This window comes from Battus philenor, unplaced genomic scaffold, assembly GCF_028537555.1.
Source record: "Battus philenor isolate CCGP_79_NKW_IND1 unplaced genomic scaffold, ilBatPhil1.0.hap1 SCAF_18, whole genome shotgun sequence".
In the NCBI taxonomy this organism is placed as follows: domain Eukaryota; kingdom Metazoa; phylum Arthropoda; class Insecta; order Lepidoptera; family Papilionidae; genus Battus; species Battus philenor.
In genome coordinates, this window is record NW_027181680.1 from 4,609,828 (window position 1) to 4,635,384 (window position 25,557).

A 25,557-nucleotide genomic window follows, 5' to 3' on the forward strand; every position below is an offset into this window, starting at 1 on the left:
CTTCCTATTGTCACAATTTTTTTTTTCATAATTTTTTTATTTACGCAGATAATGTACGCAAAGACCTTTATAAAAGTTTATTAGAACTGGTGAGTATGATAGAGCATGTTATTATTTAGTAATGTACTCTATAATATGAAAGGTAAAGGCTCTCTTAAAGGAAAGTTTCGTGAAGAACAAAACTATGACGATATGATCATCTGATCAAAGTGAATAACAAAATTAATAAACACGATAAATAGCGAAGTAAATGAGGTTACGACTAGAAATAAAAAAAACTCTCAATTAATTTAAAAATTTAATAAGACTACAACATTAAGTGATTATACTCGTAGAGCTTTGGAATAAATTGCTCTACTAATAAATTAACTACGGCGTGGAAGTGATCACAAAATAAAACTTAAGTTTAAAATTAAAATTTAAGTTTGTAGGATGCGTGCTATTTTAAAGCTTAACATATTTGTTACTCTCTTGTTAAAGAGACACTTGTAGGTGTCGTTAGGGGCGTAGAGAGAAAGTCAGCCTTACTCAATTGCAGTCAGGTTCCAACCCGAGTACCGCGAAGAACACATTACTTTAACGAGCACTCATAACAGTAGAGATAGTGTTATTTTTAAAATGTTATAGTTATATTTACATGTAAGTTTATGCATTATTATAGATTTAAATAAATTCAACAGTGAGGAAATAACATATAGAAATTTAATGATTCTAGATTCTTAAATTAGGTTCTTCTCATGACGAAACAGGGGGTTCCTGTAAATGACTTTAAGTGGGTATTGATATAAGTTAATAAAATAAACGGTCTTACTTTCACGTCAGAATAAACACCATGTTGCTAACGGAGCTTTGTAGTTAGCAAACTTCGAAAATATGGAAATAATTGCCATAAAAATTTTAGATTAATAAATTTTCGTAACTTTTACCAAAATTCTTATCTTAACTAAATTTTCTGAACAGTTGGCGTATTGCTATAAAGGAAATTTTTACAAGTTGAGTATCTGTTACCGTGTATATATTTGATTTAAATTTGTTTAATATTGGTAGACTGGTTTAATATTTATGTACTTACCTTAAATATTTTGTTTGCTTTTTATATCCAAAGATACTACGTTTTTAAACAACAAAAAAATAATATTCACACAATGGCAAGGGGTGTGAAGATTGTACAATAAATCATGGATTTATAACTTTTGAGAATTACCGTATCCCCCAAAAAAAATTGACAATGAAAGACCTGTCTATATAAGAACTTAAGTCCAGCTTGGAAAAATCGTACTTTAACGTAGAAAGTATATTATCAATGAAGAAAAAAAGTTTTTTTTTAAATCGATTACATTTTCAAATAAAAATCGATTATTTAAATGATCCGTTGGTCTTGGCACATCTCAACGTATAAGTTCGTATAAACGGTTATAGTAAGTACGGTATCGGTATTCAATCTTTACCACGCGGATCCGTAATCGGTCACACGACTTATCTTTTATTTACAAAAAGGTATTGGACCTTTTGCTTCGATGTTGATAACATGTAAAAATTGATCTGAGTTAGTAAGTTTAGTGCCAGATAAATTAAGTGATTTTTTTTAAATTTTACTACTGCCGAATTATATCTCTGATATTTTTTTATTTCATTGATCGAGTAACGACACTATATTACACTCAAAACTACTCGAATTTTTTTAGTATCTATTATTTTTGAGGGTAAATGCGCACGAGTGTATTAATTAAAATATGTTGTTGATTTTGTATATTATAATAATAATGTATGTAATATATATTACTTATTAAACCCGAAAAAAAATTACACTACAAATTAAAATACAATGAGAACTAAATAATTATTATAGGCATTATTATTTATAGGCATATTATAATATAAAAAGTGACATAAAATATGCTAGAGTGTAATTTTTAGGTCCAATACACGTAACTAACAACACGATCCATATTCTTTTTTTGTAAGTTTCCGTTCGCAAGCCCAAACGAAAATGACTGTAATATACAATCCCCCTAAATTTATAACAATTATTAAGGGAACGTTTATTTGGGGCAATGTGCTTTATTGTATGAAGTTATTAAAAACATATTAACTTTCTCATTTTTTCTGAAGCTTTACTTTTGGTAAAAAAATATGTAAAAATTTAGACTATTCTTTATTGCTGACTTGACCGAAAAACTCCAGTACTCGGCGAAGGCAGATGTTAATAAATTTGGTAAGGATCATGAAGTCTTGTAAAATATACTCAAATCTGAAGCATTTTCGACAAGCATCACATATCAACTCACTCTGACCTGTAACGAAATCGACTTGTCTTTCGCATTTTACATTAAATACGCGTATTAATCACTAAAACATGTTGTAAAGTTATGTATTTTCTACAATCATAGACATTTTACCATACTTAATTTTTATAATTGCGAAATTAAAATCGGAGCCTTCCTCCTAGATATTGATAGAAGAACCAAGTTCACCAACACACCAGCATAATTGGTCAACCGAAGTAACAGCGAACGCGGTTACATTGGTCGTGCAACCAATGACCGATGGGGAAATATCCACAAGTGGCGACCAGAACTGATAGAAGCGGGGAAACCCTCCCACTAGGCGACTAGCGACATAGTCGAGGTCGCAGGAAGTTGTTGAATACGGACAGCGTCAGACTGGTCATCGCGGCTAACTTTGGAAGACCTGTGCATTGCAGTGAGCATCTATAGGCCAACATAATGATAATGATCTTTGAAGTGACCATCAAATTAAACAACTATATGACAACAACAAAAATTTAATAATATACTGTATTAAAAATCATATAACACTTTAACAATTGTTCGATGTGTGAAGCAACACTATTTATGCCGACATGGGGGTGTTTTTGGCCGGGACATTTTGTTCGGAGGCCGTCTTCCGGTTGAAGCTGCGGCGGAAATTGTTTCGGAGCAGCGAAGCGCGCGCGTAAGTCCACGTCCGGTTCCTCTTCGGTCCGACCAGGATACCGACAATGATCAGCGACAGTCCAATTACGATTATGAAGATCCAGGTCAACGGAAAGCGGACTGAAAGGTTATAAAGTATATTAAAGGATCAATTGGATATTTGTAGATAAAGTGAAGAATTCTTTGATTAGATATTCTTTAAGAAATTCTTACAAATCACACTCAAACAGTCCGTTCGTTTAAAAATGTAGTGTACTATCACTGTATGTAAACCAATGTGTGGAATCAATCAAATTGTTCCTTATAACCCACGAGTATCACAATCCGCATTCGTATGTTAATAAATACATACAATACGAAGTAATGATTGGAAATAGGTATGAGAGCATTTCGCTGGAAAAATAAGCTATATATACAGCTTTTTAAAGTTTTTACACCATTCAACATGTATAAGAGATATGACAACAACGATATTTCTACTTAGTTACAATAAATAGTTTATCTATAAACAGGATCAATGACGTAACCCATACATTTAATAAAAAAAAAATTACAAGCTTACAAATAACACCAGTGTCTTCGGGTCCGGGCATGGTGAGGCTATGTGAAGTCTGCTGCGCGTACTCATAATCCATGCCTGTGACACGAACCGCTATAGTCCAAGGATGTCGCTCGAGCACCGATGGGGACACGATCACAATCTCACATATGCCCTCCAATAGTCTACTTTCGCTGCTGTAACCGTCGGGCAGATTGTTTGTGGTAAAACCTAAAAAAAGTGTATTATTTTAGAATTAGTTCAGTTATTCTGTACTAAATTTTAAACATCTCATAATCATATCAGCTTAGTCGTCCAATGAAAGACATAGCCTCACTCAGATATCGACTTCCGGCGACCTCGAAGACGTCGTCGATCTTTAATATATTTTGTCAAAGGTTAGAATCTTGTTTCTTGGAAAGATTGAGTCTAAACTATGCAGTTACGGAAAAGTTTTTAACAAATAATAATAAATTTACGCGCTGATGGAAACTAACATTTATTACTTTATTAAAGTACACGTACAAGATAAACGCATCCTTACAATCAGTTGAAGTAATATGAAAAGTATCGGAAAATAAATGTGGCAGAGTAGTAATATTTTATAACGTACTCTCTGTTAATTTTTATTAAACATAATGCATACATGTTTAGACTTAAGATACACATAATTTAGTACTGTATTTTTAATATTAAATTGCAATGATTTTTAATCTTTTTTGACAACTTAAAAATATAAATTAAAAAATGTTGTATAAGGTTCATATTTCTCTGATCGGACATATCGACAGAAAGTAACGTGATGTGATTCTAAAGCAAGGTTATTTAAAAGTAATTTAGTATTTAAATGGCTTATTCCGATATTATTAACTGCTTGTTACATTTTGTCAAAATTATCGGAAGATTTTCTTAAAAATATACAATCACGGGAATTTTACTTTATAGGCGATGAAATAGTAAAAGTTGTAATTTGTTCTAGATTGCATAGCTGCGATATAAAAAGGTATTGTAAACATTTTCCTTCTCAACATAATCCTATAATTCGTCGTTATCTGATATGCTGCCAGTTCCTAATTTTCTTATATTAATAATAATTTTTGGTCCAACATCTTTCACAACGTGTTTCAGTTACAAGTTAAATAGATATCAGCCAAAGAAAGCAAGAGGTAATAAAGTAAACAGTTCTCAAGCCTGGTGACGCTATAAATCCTAGAATAAAATAAAAAAAATTACCTAATCCGTCGATGCGCACAAACCGGCAGTATTCGACGCCCCTGTTGTCATGTACACGCCCTCTGACGAACAGCACATTGTCTCTGAATATCTGCTCCGTCACCAGCGTGTCTGCGGAACACAACGATACATTTCACTTTATTACGTCGCTTTTAATAGAATATATGACCGTAACTGCTATACCGCGCCTTAGGAAAACGCAGCGAGATAGAGGCCACGAAAGAATATCATATATAAATCGAGCTTTCAATATTCACGTGAACCTAAGGCACAGTACAACGGTTTCAACAGCTCTATAGGATGAGATCCAGGCTGGGTACCAAACCGATAGTTCTACTCCCTATCAAACTAAACCACACAATCAAACAAAGGCTGGAGCATTCGAATGTAAACGATTCTTATATATACAACTGACCACTATGACCATCAATGCATTTTAATGTTAATTTATAATAATTCGTTCAAATTCGAACGCCGATTTGAACTTGGAAGCTGACAGAGAGTTAGCCGTTGCCAAACTAAACTAAAAGTATCTTCGTAAATACTCTCTGCAATTTACACCAGATAAATCACAACTGGCTTATATTTTCCATTTATATTTCACTTCTTACCACGCTTACCACCCGCTATGTACTCGTATACAAGCGCATAATCAAAACTGCTCCACTTTAATAAACCTAGCAGTTTATTAAGAATTCGTGTGGTAACGTAACTAGTGATTTAGTTTTTTAACTAAGAAATTTGTAATCTAGGCATAATGGTACCGGAACTGCTGTACCGCGCCTTATGAAAGGTCGTCGTAGTGCGATTAAGTACTTAAAAATTTACATAAAAATTTTTAAATTTTTCTCATCATACTTGATTTTTTAAAGTTGTGAAACATATCCCTAAATTTATCATAAGCCATAGGCTTGCATGCTTTTTAATATCTAATTATCAATTAAATGTAAAATGTAAGATAAAAAAAGAGTTCGCTTGGTATTCTCCTCAGAAATTTAAAAAACAGATAATAATATATATATAAATAAATTCATACCTTGTACTGAAACCTGATACGTCGCATTCTGCTCTGCATGTCGCTTGTTGGGGAAACCGACATGGCAGCTCCAGAGACCGCTGTCGTTAGCAAGAAGATTCGAGAAGCGAATCGAACATTCCCCGGCGTCAAAGCCGGCGCCCGCGTACTCTATAGCACCCGACGACTGACCTGTTAAATAATTTGAATCTACAATTAATCAAACAATGAATAGTTAAGTCTCCCTTCTTAACTACCTTTCCAAGTAGCTATCGAAGCTCCTATAACTGCCACCAGACTGCCGTGTTGTAACGTTGCAAGTTAACGTCCCATAAATCTTAGTTAAAATTTTAACCAAAAAAATATTATCACGAGAAACGTCTCATAAATTGCAATACAGCAAAAAATTGTTCAACCCTTAGCGGGTAACGGTACGTCTCAAGTGGCGTGGGGTCGTGGGAGCGCGCTATTGGTTCAGGGATCTTTGTTTTTATAACAAAAATTCCTATGCGCCGCGCACCAGCGACAGCAGTTCACATTTGCCAGGAGAAGGATCCAGGCCTCGGTCGCGTTCACTAGCTAGGTGTCGTCTCACGCACCGACGCACACTCTTTGTGTCGGTTGCGTTCACCAGCTATGTGTCTTCATACGCGCCGGGGCCAATTAGAATTTACGTTATAAATTCACGCCTTGGTCCTATTCATTCTCCGGGCATCATTTAGTTAACGCCACAACCTTTACATCGTCTCGCACCCCAAGGGGTAAGTGTTGAACAAATATTATAAAGACATTATTAAGTAGCATTTATCTATAAGTTAGAGCTCAACATTTTGTCTGTGTCCATCGTTCCATCATTATGTATTCATTATTACTTTTCAATTCGTTTATTTATTTATCTCTTCTATTATTGTTTTACATGCTTTACATTTTGTAACTCCGTTCTGACAGTAAACAATCACACCAACTGCTTTCGGTTTCTGCCCTTCCTTCGTCGCAAGCCATCTCCGGGTTTAGTGTCAGCGGAGCAAATTGTACATATACTTATATATGTATATCATAACTGTGACATTTATTCACAGGTGCGAGTTTTAGGCTTCAAGTTTTACGCTGCGACTTTGATACTGCTATCTTTACACTACAAGTTTTACACTGCAAGTTTTATGCTGCAAGTTTTACACTGTTGAAATTATATCACCGTGCACCGCAACCATCACATCCTGCTACCTACCGGCGCTCCCTGCTCTCGACTTTCAGCCGCCTGACCAGTCCTGGGAGATCGTGCGGCTGACCACCACCACCATCAGGAGAGTACCGAACTGCGGTGCAAAATTAGACCAGGCCTTCTGCCCACTACCCTTAGTTAAATAATTAAATACATACATATTTTTCTTTGTGTGCTTTTTTGTCGCCATCTACCACAACCCTTTTATTAAATATATATTTTTTTCTCCTTATTAAGTACGGCACACTGGCGCCCTTAACGTGGTATTAAAAGGTCTGATTTTGCATTGTAGTGTAGTTATGTGATTGCTTTTTATTTAATTAATTTTGTAAAACGTTATTTTTGCCCTTTTTTTATTGCCAGCAACTGAAGTGTACATCCTTCACTTAAAAAAAAAAAACTACTTCACTTTCCAGTTTTTTTGTTTAGTTTAACATACATTTTGTTCTTATGTTGTAACTTTTTTTTGCTTCTGCTATTTTTTCATAGGACCGTACACATTAGTTGCAGTTATACGCATCATTTTCATATTTTTTGTGTTATTTTTTTTATTTCTTATACTAGCAACCATAACGTTCGTTAGTGAATTTGTAACAGAACGGAGTAGATTGAGTAGAATACTTGTTCAACACCTTCCTTATTGTGGTGCATTTAATTTTTTCTTCTTTCTCTCTTTACCAATTTATAAAAGTAGGTTAAACATGGCGCTATTGTTAACAACTTACGTAAACAAATCGCTACACTGGGTCCTCTTTTTCCTTCTGACGATGTTTTATACTAATAGAGTCATTCAAAATTCGGACGATTCCGATAGCGTAGAAGACGTGCTTGTTAAGACATACGTTATTCTTGATTCTTTATATAAAATGTATAATTAAAAATAATTCTCTCTTATGTATTAAAAGTATTGGCCGGTAAAAATGTTGGAACATGGCACATAAAGGATTTAAAAATAATAGGTTTGAATAAATAATAAACATAATGCGACACAACATAAACTAAAGCATTACCATTAACCGCGTAATATTTCGTTTGGGTTATTAGAATGAATCTATAACCTTCATAATTGTTTGGTCGCGTTAGTAATCCTTATAATGATTACTATTGCTAGTTTGTTTGCGAGAAGTATGAAAGAATGAGTTTAAAAGGATAAAAATGAAATTGTTATCAATAAGTTCGGATTTTATTTCCTTTAAATGAAATAAAATCCTTCGGTGACGCGCGGGGTAATGTAACGTTGCAAGTTAACGTCCCATAAATCTTAGTTAAAATTTTAACCAAAAAAATATTATCACGAGAAACGTCTCATAAATTGCAATACAGCAAAAAATTGTTCAACCCTTAGCGGGTAACGGTACGTCTCAAGTGGCGTGGGGTCGTGGGAGCGCGCTATTGGTTCAGGGATCTTTGTTTTTATAACAAAAATTCCTATGCGCCGCGCACCAGCGACAGCAGTTCACATTTGCCAGGAGAAGGATCCAGGCCTCGGTCGCGTTCACTAGCTAGGTGTCGTCTCACGCACCGACGCACACTCTTTGTGTCGGTTGCGTTCACCAGCTATGTGTCTTCATACGCGCCGGGGCCAATTAGAATTTACGTTATAAATTCACGCCTTGGTCCTATTCATTCTCCGGGCATCATTTAGTTAACGCCACAACCTTTACATCGTCTCGCACCCCAAGGGGTAAGTGTTGAACAAATATTATAAAGACATTATTAAGTAGCATTTATCTATAAGTTAGAGCTCAACATTTTGTCTGTGTCCATCGTTCCATCATTATGTATTCATTATTACTTTTCAATTCGTTTATTTATTTATCTCTTCTATTATTGTTTTACATGCTTTACATTTTGTAACTCCGTTCTGACAGTAAACAATCACACCAACTGCTTTCGGTTTCTGCCCTTCCTTCGTCGCAAGCCATCTCCGGGTTTAGTGTCAGCGGAGCAAATTGTACATATACTTATATATGTATATCATAACTGTGACATTTATTCACAGGTGCGAGTTTTAGGCTTCAAGTTTTACGCTGCGACTTTGATACTGCTATCTTTACACTACAAGTTTTACACTGCAAGTTTTATGCTGCAAGTTTTACACTGTTGAAATTATATCACCGTGCACCGCAACCATCACATCCTGCTACCTACCGGCGCTCCCTGCTCTCGACTTTCAGCCGCCTGACCAGTCCTGGGAGATCGTGCGGCTGACCACCACCACCATCAGGAGAGTACCGAACTGCGGTGCAAAATTAGACCAGGCCTTCTGCCCACTACCCTTAGTTAAATAATTAAATACATACATATTTTTCTTTGTGTGCTTTTTTGTCGCCATCTACCACAACCCTTTTATTAAATATATATTTTTTTCTCCTTATTAAGTACGGCACAGTGTAAAGGGATTTACTTCTGCCTTACGAAGAAGTAGATACGACAAGCAAGAAGTCTCCATGTGATGTTACAAATTGTGCAACAACGCAAAACTTTACAAAAGATTTTTAACAACACCGCTCTACCACTGAAAGATAATAATTTCTTGGTAACTACACTTGAATTCGTATAATTTCATGAAATACATATTAATTTGTCGTCCTTATCACTGGATTAAACATCAAGTACTTCTTTTTTGTTGCACTATGTTAAAAGTAATCTATATATCAGGGGTGGCCAAACTGCGGCTCGCGAGTCACATGTGGCTGTTTAAACTATTATTTATAGCTACGATTGATCGTCGAATTATTTAAATTCATACAAACTATGTCAGTTCTTGCGAAAGCGAAACGAATTACTGGTGTCAATAATAATTATTATTATTCCACCATAAAATTAACGAAATACAAACACCGATCACAGTAAATTAACCGGCATCTTAAATATTATTAGGAGTACATATACGAGTGCCATTATATCTAACTTCAATACAAATATTTTGTAATTTTGTCATATAATTTCAATAAAATATAATTCCTCCATTCCTTTGCGTGTTTTAAATGCATATTCAATTGCAGCTCTCAAAAAATTTCAAATTTCGAACAATGGCTCGAACTATCAAGGAGCTTGGCCATCCCTGCTATATAGAGACAATGTGTTTGAATGTATTTATAAAAAATCTTTTTGTATACAGAGTTGAGAGAGAGGTTAGGTGTAAAGGCTTAAAAATGATGAAGATATTGCATTTGCTGTCAATTAACGTATGTTACTCCTTGTGCAAAAATCAGAAGAACAGTTTCAGAAATAATAAATAACGTAATGACAACGCGGTAAGAAAAAGCATTTCCGAAATAAGAATTATGTTATATGAAAGATGTACACACTCCTTCATATGGAGAAATTAATTATTGTCTACTATCTGTCCCTGCAGTCTTTATAGTGCCAAAAGTTGTTATTCTGTCGCACTGCAATATAAAAAATAATTAATGTAACATATTTCAAAGTGATCAGTTTACAGGGTGAGTGGAATTAAGTGTAAAAGCTCTAAAGCTTTTTGCTGGCAAATGAGCTACACATTCCTTTAAAGCTTTTTAACGTAACCATGTAGTTTACAAGGTATTATAAATGAACAAAAATAAAAATAAGTGTACATAAATTTATCAGTTGTATGTTAGTTCAAGGTACAGCTAAATGACAAGTAATGTATTAACATGATAAGCTTCAAATGCTAACAATTGTTGTAAAATATCACGTAGAGATAAAAGAAACGTGTCTAATTATGTATTTATGTAACTTACCGGGACTAACGGAGTACGTAGTTCCATTGCGCGCTCTGAAGTAGCAATAAGTAATGGGTGATTGTACAGAGCAGGACATGGTTACGCTCTCACCGACCAAAGCTTTAACCGTTTGACTGTCTGCCTTTAAAACTGGGTCTAAAACAATAAAACAAATATTTATTTTTTCGAATAAGTTTTGCTATGGACCTATATATGTGTATGCACGTATGTATGTATGTTTGCATGTATGTATGTATGTATATATATATATATATATATATATAATGTTATTGGTCCCAATTTCTTGCACACACTGTTGCTAGGTTCAAAATATTGTTTTTATCATGTTATAAATCTTGTACGTAAAAATCAGTATGATACTAATCTCAGGCATATTCGACTTCTATATTATCGTTAATTCAATAATATTTTTTATTGATCAATTTTTCCTTGAATTTTTTGGCCGATAGATATAAAATTGTATTTATTGTAGAAGCGTGAAGCAAAACTTTATTTCCAATACATTTAGCACCGTGTGATATGATTTTAATAAAAAGACGATTTTTCTGGAAGCGATATTATGTCTCAAAAACAATTAGAAGTTAATAAGGAAAATGTAATAAACAGTACTAAGATAGAATATAACACATTAAGATATTTACTTCAAACATAACACGAAAAGCTAACATAAATTCGTTTACAACTTTCGTAACGACAGCAATCGGATACACGAGGGATGTGATTTTATTTTTCATATTTAATAAACCTTACTATTTCCAATTGGTTAAAAAATCTGTGATATATATATATATACATATAAATCATTCAATCATATATATACACATAGCTGTGTACCGTTCAGTATCGTTGACCACTTTGATCACTACTTTTTAAAAGTAAATAATTAATGCGCTGTCGAATTCAGTCAGAATTGTAAATCGTACATTGTTTAATCTCTGTATATACGTAATTTACATAATTTTAAATACGGGGGTTTTTGTTTTTCTCACCATCGAATGAGGAACTAATAATTGCACAGCTGATAACACACCACCATCTGCTAAAAGCGTATAAATATGTATTTAATTGAAAAACATTTTTTTTTTCAAAAACCAATTCATTAACTTACCAAACTGAATGTTAGCAGCTTCCTCCGAGTGTTTAATGGCCCACGGGCATCGGGCTTTCAAAAATCCATAGTAGTTCTCGGTTTCCGTTTCTATGCCACAGCGCCACAATCCTAGGTCTCCGATCACAGGATTCATGATTTGAATACCACATTCATGACTGTGAACTCCCGAGGAATAACTTTAAACAAAAACACTCATTCTAGTTCCCTTTTACTGTAAAACGGTGAACAGTATCGTATGTGAACAGGCGACGGATTCTGGAGGACGCTGAATGAAAGTCACTTTCAATCGGTCTCATTACAAATGAATGGGATAGGCCTATATCCAACAGTGTATGTCTTACGACTGTAATGATTTCGAAGCAAATATAAAATTGTGATGATTAATAAAAGCTTTCTTTTAATTTCGAAACAAATTATATAAACATATGTGCTGCGTTTACGGGTCTGTGATCGCTTCTCAAGAAACATAAGGCCCCAGTGGCTTTTTAATAAACTAATAGATAAGTAAAAGAAATTCATACAAAACATGTGATAAAATCTTAAGGATACTATAGGTTATATCGGCATCTGGACTTAAAAACTTGTTAATGTGTGCGTGCATGCGTCCGTGCGTGCTTGCGTGTGTGCGTGCGTGCATGCGTGCGTGCGTTCGTGCGTACGTGCGTGCATGCGTGCGTGTATGTGTTGATGCGACAAAAAGTGATTCGATTTCTCTTAATAAAAAAATGTTATTTCTGCTATTATCTTAAAACGATCACATCTGTATAATCGGTTCCGTCTCCGAAATGGTCAATAATATTGATTACAAAGTTACCTGGAACCGTTCCCGTGGAAGGTGTAACGATCTTCGCCTACCCCCGGAATAGCGAGAAGAATGCGGCCGCCCGGGTCACGGAACTTACAGGAGCGCACTGGGTGCGAGGCGAACACAGAGCAAGTCAGGGTGACGGTCGGCTTGTTTACCTTCACGGATGTAGATACTGCTGGCTTTGAGTCTGAAAAATAATGTAAATAAAAATTATCGCTGCAAAGACATAATATAATGCTATCATAACCGCTGTACTACCGCTTAGCCGAGAGAATTGGTCGCTTTATTTGTTTCGCATAAAATTTATCATATGGACCCAGTTTACATCTCTATATTATATGATAATGATATCTATGTGCAATAACCAAACTTTTACATGTGACTCTCAGGTGGACTACATCGTGGCGCACCACCGGCAGTCCCGTATTTGACCCGCTAAGAACGAATTACCTACTTTCGGTTGCAGCAAGGGGTCGACAAAAGGAACATCGCATGACTTATAGCCAACGAGAAGAGTTGCAGGACATTTCTAGAGTATTGCAGAAGGGTCATAGGAGAGACCATTAAAAGGGACAAGTAGGCAAAAAAACAAGTATATAAGTACTAGTCAATATACATAAATATTAAAATCTGTGATAAATGCAGTGTAAAAATGTGAAAGTAAAAGTTATATTACAAACAAATGTATATGTGAAAATTAAACAAATAAAGAAATCAAGATCAAGAAATAGAACGAAATAAAAACAAAATAAAAAAAAACAAACTTATAGTAAAAGAGAGAGAGGGTCGATGTGAAAGAAAGAAAAGTAGAGAGCAAGGAAAAATACGAAGCTCAATTCTTATCCGGATTGGTAAATGACAGATGCCTTTTGATTTTCTAATCTGTCCTAGGACATCAATGGTTCCACGCAACACATACTTGTATAACATAGATTAAAGAACCGATGACCTTCGATCATAAAGCATCAGACAATAATATCAAGACTAAAGGAGCAATTTTCACCACATATTATCTTAATTCACGGATAGGATATGTTTAACTTCGGACCTCGTTGGCAAGCTTAACTCGCCACGAAAAGGGCTCTGCTCGGGATTCCACTTCGAGATCAAATCAGGAATGAGAAGATCCGGGGACGAACAAAAGTAACCCGCCGCTTGGGCCTAAAGAACTAAACAGCTGTAGCACACCTTTTAAAAAAGTTATCGCATGTAAACGCGTCAGTTTGTCCCTTTTACTTTTACTTATTCAAGTGCGGTTGTAAAAGGCCTGTGTTAATTATACAAATAAAATATTGTAAGCTGAATCTGTAGTCTCTGAAACTAAAATAATACTTGTGAGATATACTACATATTTTTAAAATCAACACAAATCGCTATGGAAAACTAGTATCTTAATCTTTGTACAATTTACTTATCGATCGTTGTAATCTTATCAGAAAGAGGTCATGCTATGTAATAAATACTAATTAAATAAATTATAACCTAACTTTCGATGTAATAATGCACGAAAGTATTCGACATGGCCCAGAGGATTGGCAAGTTGAGGTAGCAGTGGGCAAGCCACATAGCGCGCAAAACTGATGGCTGCTAGCACATTAAGGTTCTTTTTGTTTTGAGTGGAGACAACTGACCGGCAAGCGCAGCGTATGACGTCCACTCAAAAGATAGACAGACGACCTTGTTTAAGTTTTCAGAGGACATCATTGTCTACAGATTGTTTTGTGGGCTTATGTCCAGCAGTGGACGTCCTATAGCTGAAATCATGATTGTGTGTGACTAATGATTTATAATGGTATGGTAATAATCCTGAGGTTACCAACGAAGCCTTAAGAATTACTTGTCTGAAGTGGCAAAAGCGATACAATGGTAGTTCAGCGGCCGTAGGGGACAAAAGATTTCCGAGTGTCGAGCACGAGCTGGTAAACGCTCAGATCCGTGTTTTGCTAAACTGGTCATCATGACTATATTCGGGGATGGCCCCTGTCTTGCAGTGACGGATACATGCGTACGCATACGACAGACGTGATGATGATATTTGAACGATAACAGAAAACTCTGTGAAAAAAACCGGCACAAAAAATACAGCCAACCTTGCGACTCGTTTCCCAGCCGATTATAACCAACAAAGAGTCTAAATGAAATTTTTTAATTACTATAACTAGTTTGTTTAATAAAAATATTTGATGATTTACCTGGCTGCTGAACAGAAACAGTAAAGTTATTTTCATCCATAAGCACTCGTCCCTCAAGACCCAAGAAAATTGTCCAAGTTCCAGCGTGTTCAGCGGTCACCCTTGCTAAAGTCACGTTACACTTTCCGAATCCATCAAATACAACGTTGCTGTTGGCGTCAATTACTTTGCAGTACACTGTGTTATCAGGTCCGATCAGTTGCGTAATTGGTCTGTTTATGGTCCATACATAATTACTGGGTAGTGGAAGGTCACTTTTACCTATGCATTAAAAAAATATTAGTTTTATAATAATATCATAATTCTCTAGAATATATTGAAGTTTTCAATAAAGGAAAAAAAACGCTGTCCGTGTTAATCGTTGAACGAATGTCTAGCTTGAACGTTGGACGAGAGGTGAAGAATGAAGTGTTTTGTAGAATGCGTAAATATTTTTATAAAACACCAAAAAATTGCTAGCGTGATTAGCAAAAGCCGTATACAAGAAATGAATGTCGTTATATTGTGTGCCTAAAAACAAATCTAAAAATATACCTTAAAAAATAAAACATAATCGAAAGAAAAATGTTTTAAATTAGTCTTAATGAATCTCAAAAATTGGCCAGTCAAACATTACCATAAACGTATACTGCGGTCCATGCTCTATAATTCGTTTTTAATCCATAAGATATCGTCCATTGTCCTGAATCCTTTTTAGTTGCATTCCTTACAATGAAACCACAAGTGTCAACGAATCTGATATCTTTTTCTATATTTTCACGACTTTCTTCGAAAGGAGCAGTCAGTTTGCAAGTATCATAAAAGGGAGTAGAATCTTCTAAACGTAAGTAGATGTCTCTACCTTCCATAATAGTTATGTCCGTTGGTAAGGAATTGACTTTTTCTGCAATTAACAAAATTTCTAATATAGTACTATTTTCTGTCAAATATGTGTTTTCAAAGTCATTAAGTATGATAATCTTGCTTGCTTTTATTATCATTACATTATTCTTATCTTTTAGACGTGACCAGATACACGTATGTATTTAATAATTATTTATTTATTGAACCCATAAATAAAGACAGTACCTAATATAACTATTGTGAACTGTAACCTCCTTTCAATGACGTCCGTGCTGTATTTAGTCCCTCGTGCAACTAACATCCAATTTCCAACCATGTTTTCCGATGTGATTTCAATTTTCACACCACACGCTACATTGAAATCTTTTATCACTTCCATTCCGTAAATATCCAAATGCTCAAGATCATGCCGTTGCCCGTCTGGTGCGATAATGTAACATTCTTCGGTATTATAAAAAACATATTCGGGGATCTTTATTTCATGTATTTCGCCGATTTTCGTATTAAAGTATCCGGGTTCCAAATAAGTAACGGACACTTCTTCCAAAGTAGTCGATGAAATTTCTGGTAAACTTTCAGTTGTTTGTACCTTTTCAGTATTTTCTTCTGTTTGTTGTCTTGTTGTGGTTTGATCTAATTCCGGTATTAATATATTTTCAGCCGTAGTAGTTTCGATAGTATCTTCTGTTCATTAAAAATGCGAATAATTTAAATTAATAATATGATAATTATTAACCAATATAAAATTTTATGAAACTTTTTGTTTCTTAAATATCAATAGAAAATGAATAAATCTAAAATGCATACAAAATTACAAAGGCAATGAGTACATAAGCACGCATGAAACCAAAATGTTTTGATATTTTTAACTTAGTAAAATTTGATTTATCGATAAACCATTCAGGACAAAAATTTTGTTAATCCAAATAAAAATAATTAGTTTTTTGTAGAAATAATTAAATACGTCCCGATTTTCTAAACTGACAGTGTGTTTAATTTAGACCAAAATCTCCTGGTTTATTTGGTGACTCTTTTAAATAACATAAATACCTTCTAAAGTTATTCTAACTGGCAACCTCCTTTCAACGATTTCTGTACCGAATCTGACACTACGCGAGATCAGCATCCAATTCCCGATCATCTCGTCGGAATCAATATTTATTACGACACCACACGCTACGTTATTTTCTTTCAATATTCTTACCCCATGAATATACATATCTTCAAAGTCGTGCCTTTTCCCATCAGGCAGGACAATATAACATTTCTCTTTGTATGAAAAGTCATACTCTGGAATCGTCAGTTTGTGACCTTCATTGTATTTAGTTGTAATATTCTCTGAGTCTAGAATAATAATATCATCAATTTTTATCGTTGTGGTTTCTGTTATGAGTTCGGTTGTTTCATCTGCCGCCTGATTGGTAATCACAAAATCTTCTACTTTCGTTGAAACTTCTATTGTAGATTCTTCAGTTTTTCCTATATTTTCTATACTTATAGATTCGGTAGTCTCTGTTTATCGATAAAACAAATAAAATATTAAAATTGTCTTTAAAATGTATTTACGTAAAATTGCGCTTTTACTAGAGCATAAATGATAAAACAAATGACTGCTTTTTGACAATGATAACTTTTAGCGAAGCAAATACAAGTGGTCGATGTCATGATCATCGATAATGTACATAGTAAACGAACACAAACAAAATTGTGAATCATAAAAATTCATTTCCATGAAATTATCAAATCGAATAATAGCAACATAGACTTACATACACAAAAAACTTTTTTTTGAAAAAGCAGACAGCACTAGTTTTTTATAATATAATTAAAGAGCGCTTTTTATGAGCAGTAAAAAGTTGGCATTTATAATTTTTAATAAACATTAGGTATAGTTTACTGCCAACTTCATAACCATCAGATAAATCGGACACTATATTTAGTTGAACTATAAGAATATAAAGAAGTACTAATGCTATTTACAAAACCGAACCTTCAGAAATCACAGTCAATTTAACAGATTCGTTGCGAGGGCCCATATCAGACACAGACCGTAGCGTCCACACGCCGTTATCGCCGCTCTGGAGATTATTCACCGAGGCCTGACACTTGGTGAATTCACTGTCTGGCAATAATCTGTATTTATCATTAGAATGATCTTCAGGCTTGAATTGAATTATCTTTTTGTTTGGGGTTTCTAAGAAGCATTCTTCTATATTTTCATTCGAATTACTGGCTATTATTGACAGATTTAATATTTCTCCTTCATTAAGCTCTACCTCCCTCACTGCTTCGGATATAAAAATTAAACCTAAAAGAAAAATAAGAGAAATTATTGTAATTATAAACAAAAGGTATGCACTAATTTATATATATCGGTCTAATGTGTTGCTAAACGCAAAATTCGGAAACGGTTGGACCAATACGGCAATTCTTTCTTCAATTTTTCGGTTCTTATGAGATTTTTTTTATTTTTTATATTGAAAATCATCGTTTTACTTTTTCTAAACTAACCAGAATTATTTGAAACACCTGTCCTTAGCTTGACGTCTATCAAAACAAAAACGCGTGTACGGACAAATTAACATCAAACAAAAATCTCATTTACTGTTAAGCACTACAATAAAGTTATAATTACATTATGACTAAAGTCTTAATGCAGAAAACTAATTTTTATAAGTAATCGTTGTTTATCATTGAGACACTAAATCAATTTATTGGACTGCATCAGGTTAAAAATATACAGTTAACATACATCAATTTTAATTATAAGTAGAAGTAAAAAACAGTGTATTGTTTTGCATTTGTTGTTATTTTAATTAATGGTAAAAGAGACTTGCAGAAGAATCAAAGATCACTGACGTAGCTTGAACAATTGCTCATCTGAAGTGGTAAGTAGTAGACCTCTGTTAGGTTGACCAACGATATAATGAAGGCCACAGGAAGCCTCATGATGCGGGCGGCGCCATATCGATCACCGTGGCGATTCTTAGGGGTGGCCTATGCGTTGCAGTTGGAGTCTATCGACCGACATGATAATGTTAACGTTAAAAGATCTGATCGCTTATGTTTATTAAAGAGACGTTTCTTGGCTATTGTGTAAGATAAATAAACATTCCTGTTTCTTTGTGTTTGCTATTATAAAAATGTTTTAATTAAGCACATTATTATTGCTTAACGTTATTTATTCTTCCGCGTATAGTATCGTGTGAAGTGAGTCTAATCGTCGATATTGCGACACACGACACGACATATTTCTTTATGAGAGAATTAAAGATAGTGTTTTTATAAATAGGTTTTTTCCACAGTGTCTAGTGCTTTAAAGGCTGGGGCGTAAACTTATTGTAATAGAATATTGTGATGATATGAACATTTTTTTTTAATATAACTACCCTACGCATAACAATGTAGTTGAGAACTGAAGCCCAAGCCTCTTTACTTATTCATATTATAATCCGTTTTGGATTATTTATAATGACTAATTTTGTACGCCATGTATGGAACGTCAGAAGAGTCCAATCTACGAAAACTAGAATCTGATGGAGCACTCCTTTAATAGCACCTTCAACTTAATCTACGAGTTCCAATATGACAAGAGCCCACAACAAACTCGAAACTCATATTATTTTTTTAACTTTTTACATTTATAACGTAATTAATCAAAGAAATTAGGCCAAAAAAGATTTACTAACTTTACGAATCCTAGATAAAAGTATAACAAAGTTGTATTTATTTCTAGTGCTTTACAGTAACTAAGCCTCTTGGACCATGGCTCAGGCTGTTATATGTTATACATCCGAATGATTTTCCATACAATTACTCCAAGAACTAAATGTAAAGTGAGTATTGAATAAATTAAGTATGAATCGTAACGTATAGATGGCGCCTTCGGCACGTGATTTACGTCTTTAATATTACGCAACAGTAATAAAAGTAAACAGTAACCTTTTCGTGTCCTTGCCAGTACAACATAGACATACCATCAACAACAGAGTTAAAAGTATTGTAATAAAACATTTGAGACGTGGAAATACAGATAAAAATGCATCATGTAACATAAAATTAAGGTCGTCTATGTTATTAAATAATTATAATCTTATGATTTACGGCAAATGTTTTTGCAATTAGTAAACTATTTATAATTTTTCATATAAATAGACTGAAAATAATTTTTTAAATGTTAATTCACAAATCTTACATAATAAATTATTTAATCTGTACAATAAACGCTTAACAATAAACGTTTCTTATAAATATCTGGCACATGAATGCATATTTAATTTTATTTATTTGAAGGCGCTAAAAGTTACATGGAGATGTTTAGGATTAATTTTACATTTCTTTAAATCAGATGGATCCTTACAATGGATAGAAAGAAAACATGAAAATGACGCTCTGTGCAAGACTTAATTTGTATAAAGGGATCTGCTTAAATGTATGAAATAGCCATATTGTATGCCACAATATTCGAGTTAACACAATGGCGGAAAATAACAAGTAACTTTAGTAAAAGAAGACATCGAATATAATACTTTTATAAAATTAGGATCGTACGTATCTTTCGTCTTATACAGCATATGTAGTATATAGCAGCCTAAAAATTATAACTAGTAACAATGATCTTAATCGGGTATTGGGATGTTCATTTACGTAAATAAGCTAATTGTATGGAAAATATTTCGCAATACAAATTGCGTAGTGAGGATAACTATAAAAGCTCTCTCTTTTACTTTTCGCTACAAACTACCATCACGTAATAATGCCGCGTTTGAAAACTACAAAATAGTTCCTTTTGTATACACCAATTACTAACGTGTAATTCAATGGAAACTGCCTCCATAATTTCTAAGCTGAACAATAACATTAGCTACATATAAATCCGAATTTCAATCATGATTGAATAGCTAATGTTCTGAAGGTTCGGAATCTAAAATAAATATATCACCTCTTAATTATCCTCACCAGCTGCAATACGCAACTTCATATTAACGAGGTTATAATGAAAAAGTAAATTAGTAGATAGCTATGAGTTTTGTTGTATTCGTTATTGGAAACAAAAACATGTTCGATGATGTTTTTACAAAGATGTCAAAGTACGTACGTATGTTATCATTTTTGTCATCCCAGGTAATATATTTCATATGTAGATAATCAAAGATAACCGCGAATTTTCTTAATATATTTTTTGAATACAAAAAATAAAGATAAATTATTTTGTAAATATTCTACTTGAAAATTTAAAGCGCTATTGGCACAGAAGGCTATGTTTCGTGTATCATACATTGTAAACCGGATTGGAGACGTCGTGCCTTTTCTTGCGAGAATTGTCAACACGGTTTGATATGACAAAAATACATCTTATTACTGATATTTAACCCGTTCACAAGAGCATGAAAACACTCTAAAATTCAAGTACTTTGTTGATGCTTTTAAATAGGCTAACTAGATCTAAGAAAAAAATAAATTGAATCGCGGGAAATAAATTTTCTCTGTGAATATTTTAAAACACGTAGCGGTTAAAGTTAGGTATGTAAAATTCAAGACAACTTCGTGTAATTTTTATAGTGAAACGAACATTTAAAATTGTTCCAAAACTAATAACAATATTAACAAAATGATTAATACGTTTTACATTTAAAGTATAACCTAACACAAGTAAACACTACACATACCTGTCACGCACAAAAGGCAGAGCGCCGTTTGTCCGGACGACTGCATATTGCCACTATCCAATCGTCACTACTTCAACTTTTCAAGTAAACTATAATTTCACAATGGCTTCGGGCGTACTTTACTTATATCCTTGTAATTAATCATTAACTGATCTCAATTAAATCCGTGTATCTAATCTAGTGATATATTTAATATTGCCACGTCTAACCACAATATTACCACACTAATTTTAATAAGGATAACATTGATAAATAATTATTTTGTTTTAGGACAATAGTGTAACCAATAAAATTTATAAAAAAATTCTAAAAATATCTAAAATAAAAGTCGAGGAGCCATTCATTAGTGTAGAAAATTGTAAACTTTTTTGTTTCATCAATTAATAATTTATGGACAATTATGTTAACTTTCACTATAATAATGATTAATACTATTTTTAAAGGTTTACTTCTTTTTCATTAGACAGTTCAAATCCATTTTTTTGACTAACGATATTCACAACTACAGATGATTGGTTATAAGTGCTTTAAAGGGGTGAATGTAAAAGTCATTCGTTTTCAATAATTGTGTTGTAAAAAATTAATCATTGTTATAAATATTAAACGACGTAATGATGTATAAAACTTGGTATGTTGTAGTGTTTGCCGCTATTACAGTTGAAGATTAAAATTTAAACAGACTTAACATTATTTTTTTTTAAATGACCCCTTCTATGGGGATCCCTTGCACCCTATCTATTGTAGGACTAAGACTTTGTTTTTATTTAATAATATTTTTATATAACATTTTTAATTTCGCGCTCTTCTATCGTTCCTCCTATGATCTTTCACTCCTTTATTTTCTCTCTTTCTTTCTGGAATTCTTCCTTCTTTTCCTTTCATATCCTTTTTTTCGATACCATTCTTTTTTCTCCTCATACCTTAACTATTACAATTTGTTTGTTTTTTTCTATATCACATTTTTGATCTAGGGATATAAGTTATTTATTACTTATTATATTATATTATTTAGTTATTTAATATATGTTACTTAACATTATTAAATAATATGCTTGTTTCTTATTTTTAAACTAAGATACTTAAAGCTATTTTGGTAATAATAGCATTGGTATAGCTTCGGTCAAGTATTAATTAATCATTATAGTATTGTTTTAATGTGATTAGTTTTATGTCTATGATTCTATTGATATGAGTTACATTCTGTTCCAGAAAGGAATGTTAGACGCAGAATTTTATTTCATTGCAGAACAAAAGAAAATAAAAAAATTTAAATTTTATATAATATAAAATGATAAATAAATAATTTTGTTGTAACGTAACTTAGTTTTAATATTAGGTAGTGGGTTGCGGCAATCTATCATATATAGAGGTACGGAATTTTCGCAAAAAAAAATCACTAATTTCGCATTTAAATTTTTCAAACATTGCAAATTTCGCATTTATACTTTAAAACTTATTAAATTTGGGGTAATAGGCATTTTTCGACAAAAATTTTTCAAAATTAAAGGTGCATGCCTTAACATTTGACAAGTTTAGTTAATTAAAAAATCGTAAAAAAATTAATATTCGCAACCTTAAGCGTTCTTTTTTAGTTTGTTACGACGACATTGTATATTTTAAAGATGAGTTAAGCGTCCACTATGTAAAGTTGGATGTCAAATACTCTGTATTAGATTCTGCTCCATCAAAGGACGAAAAGTTGCATTTGACGGCCAACAAATTGTCATGCATATTATGATTTGTATTTTTATTAATGAGTTCATGGATTAGCCCATTGATGGCAGAGTTCGAAAAAAAGATAAGGCGTTTTTCTAAAAATTAGGGATTTTCAATTGACCAGAGGTCTTTTACACAAAACAAAGAGCTTCTTAACTGATAAGTAAGCCAAGAAATATATCCCGTAGGCCTTAGGGGTCTATGATACGGGGTTGACATCACTGAATTTACCTATGAAAGTGTGTATATTCATCAATTAACTCATTTAAAAATGATCTTGAAAAACAGAAAAATTGCATACATTTCGCATTTATTCACATTTATAAGAAATTTTCGCATTTATTCGCATCTATTTCGTAAATACGAAATTTCCGTACCCCTAATCATATATTGTTAATTTAAAATTAAGAATGTAAAATATTTTTACCCTTATTGCGGGAACCTCATATGATCTGGCGACATTACATTTTCTCTTGTGACACGTAAATTGTATACCGTTACATTGAGTTGGAACAAAAGAAATGTTCTGATAACAAACATTCCAATTATTTGCCGATGTTTCGTTTTGCTGTAATTATTTATTGTTAACTATTTCTATTCTAGACTTTATATTATGTCCGTAATCGAAGAATATAATTAACATAACAAACAACGAACACAAAACACACGAATTATGAGACATAATTTAACGTTCCATGGATTAATTGTGCGGATGTTAAAAGCGTTTTAGGAAAAGAGAGGAGTTGGGCACGGTGCTCAGGGCTGATCACCCACGTAGCAGGCTCAACAGGCTTATGGAGGCCTCCTTGTAATCTATTGACATAAATCTTCATCAACCAGATTCTCCATATAAACGAACCAATATTGCATTGAATGTACGTTCCAGAAATAATTATACCGATGTTTTCTTTTGATGGGCCTGAATCCTTTAGAAGGCTATAGAAAGACATTTCGGTGTCAGACTATTTTTTTTTACCTATTATTTTTTTAATATCATAACACTTAAAAAATTATTAAATAATTATAGTCGCTCTTTTTCAAAAAAATATATTCACTAGTCCCATATGGACTGGACATCACATTTAAGTTTGCTCCTATATGTATTTGAAGAACAATGTCACCTTTGAAAATCGTTTTATTTAACTAAAAACCTAATCTTGATTGTTTTACTCTCCCACTCCTAGCCAATGCGTGTTGAGAATAAAAAGTTACTTAGTAAGAAACTAAGTAACTATTTTTTCTGCGTTTATGCCTTATACGTTTTAAACACAGTAAATTGTCAATGCAAATGTCTTTGGAGAAATTAAATAAAATGTAATAACTTTGACCTGTTAAAAAAATCCTCGATACGGTTACCGTTTTAAATTGCTTTTATTAATTTTATCGTTTTTAGGCGTTTAAGAATTTTTGGATACTATCAAAATTAAGTGCAAAACATCTGCTGTTTTAAAGAGCAGTAAATTATATTAAGTAAAATATCAATTTTTTTTTTTTAACTAAACCAGCAATATTGATGACAAGATTGACATCTGCACTAGGGCTTATACAGAAATAAGTTCAATTAACATAGTTAAGGTCGCAGCAAGTCGCTAGCGCAAAACCAGTCAACGTAGCGGTCTTTGGGAGACACCTAAGCTTTGCGGTAGGCGTCTATCGACTGGTGATGATGATGGCCTGCAGCGATATTAGTTTTAAAAGTATGTCGTTATATTACACGTAGGGTTTTTTTTCTTCTAACAAGCGATTGTTTATCTAATCAATTTATTATGACTACCATGATAACTTAAGCCAACTGACAGATGATGCCTATTTTTACTTTGACGTTTCCTAAAAGAGTTTATCTATAATAGGATAGTGTATTGCAAATAAATAGTATCATTTCCCCCCAGTAGGTGTCGCTAGCTTAAATAGTGAATTATTTTTAAATTTACATAACTTTTATTTTAAACTAGGAATACTTTCTTGCGTTTTTCGGTATAAACTTTTCTAGCGATGGCATTAAAATTATTCTGCGTTTCAAAAGTGGATGAACGGACAGTGAACTTCAGTCAAATTCTAAATTAGTAGCGCCATCAGGTTGAGGTTCCCAAGGGACCCGAGCAATGGAAACCTCGACTTGGGTTGGCATTCAATATATAAACAACTAGGAAGGTAGAATCTCGGCTCGATCCTTTGACATACTAATGTAGTTTAGAAGTGTGGCTAATATGGTAGGTACTATTTCAACACTAAACAGTTGATTGATTATAGGAGTAAAAGCTCTTAAAGGGTATTGTTCATTTGGAATTGATCAAAGTATCTTATTTAAAAATTACACAATGTTTTATGTAATCATAATATACCAACCAGTACTATTTGTCCTTGCAGGCTGAACTGCCAGAAGTAATGGCCTGTCGCATTCTAATATTTTTTTTTAATAAATGTAATATATTTCAGAATCCTTCACTTTGTACAGGATAAAAGGAAATATGTGCAGAAGAAGCACAGCACATTTGACAGTAAAAAATTAAAGAGATTTGCTGACAAATTAGTGTGTATTTTAA

The 25,557-nt window shown here is 33.3% G+C and overlaps 1 protein-coding gene across 3 annotated transcripts; it reads right to left on the bottom strand.

Moving 5' to 3' along the window:
• Window positions 1–2,769: 2,769 nt before the first annotated feature.
• On the bottom strand, window positions 2,770–21,443 carry LOC137920210 (uncharacterized). Of its 3 annotated transcripts, none has more exons than XM_068763478.1 (13): window positions 21,299–21,443; window positions 17,620–17,937; window positions 16,680–17,141; window positions 15,855–16,313; window positions 15,403–15,669; window positions 14,787–15,047; window positions 12,601–12,781; window positions 11,784–11,941; window positions 10,673–10,810; window positions 5,744–5,914; window positions 4,708–4,818; window positions 3,499–3,705; window positions 2,770–3,056 (listed from the first exon to the last, which is right to left on the bottom strand). In XM_068763478.1, the coding sequence occupies exons 1-13, from the start codon at window positions 21,342–21,344 to the stop codon at window positions 2,854–2,856; spliced, it is 2,982 nt and encodes a 993-aa protein (XP_068619579.1). In that variant the 5' UTR covers window positions 21,345–21,443; the 3' UTR covers window positions 2,770–2,853. The 3 variants fall into 3 exon arrangements, with proteins under 3 accessions (XP_068619579.1, XP_068619577.1, XP_068619580.1); XM_068763476.1 differs by having other exon boundaries at window positions 11,784–11,962; window positions 21,299–21,442; XM_068763479.1 differs by lacking the exon at window positions 16,680–17,141 and having other exon boundaries at window positions 11,784–11,962; window positions 21,299–21,439.
• Between the last annotated feature and the right edge of the window lie 4,114 nt (window positions 21,444–25,557).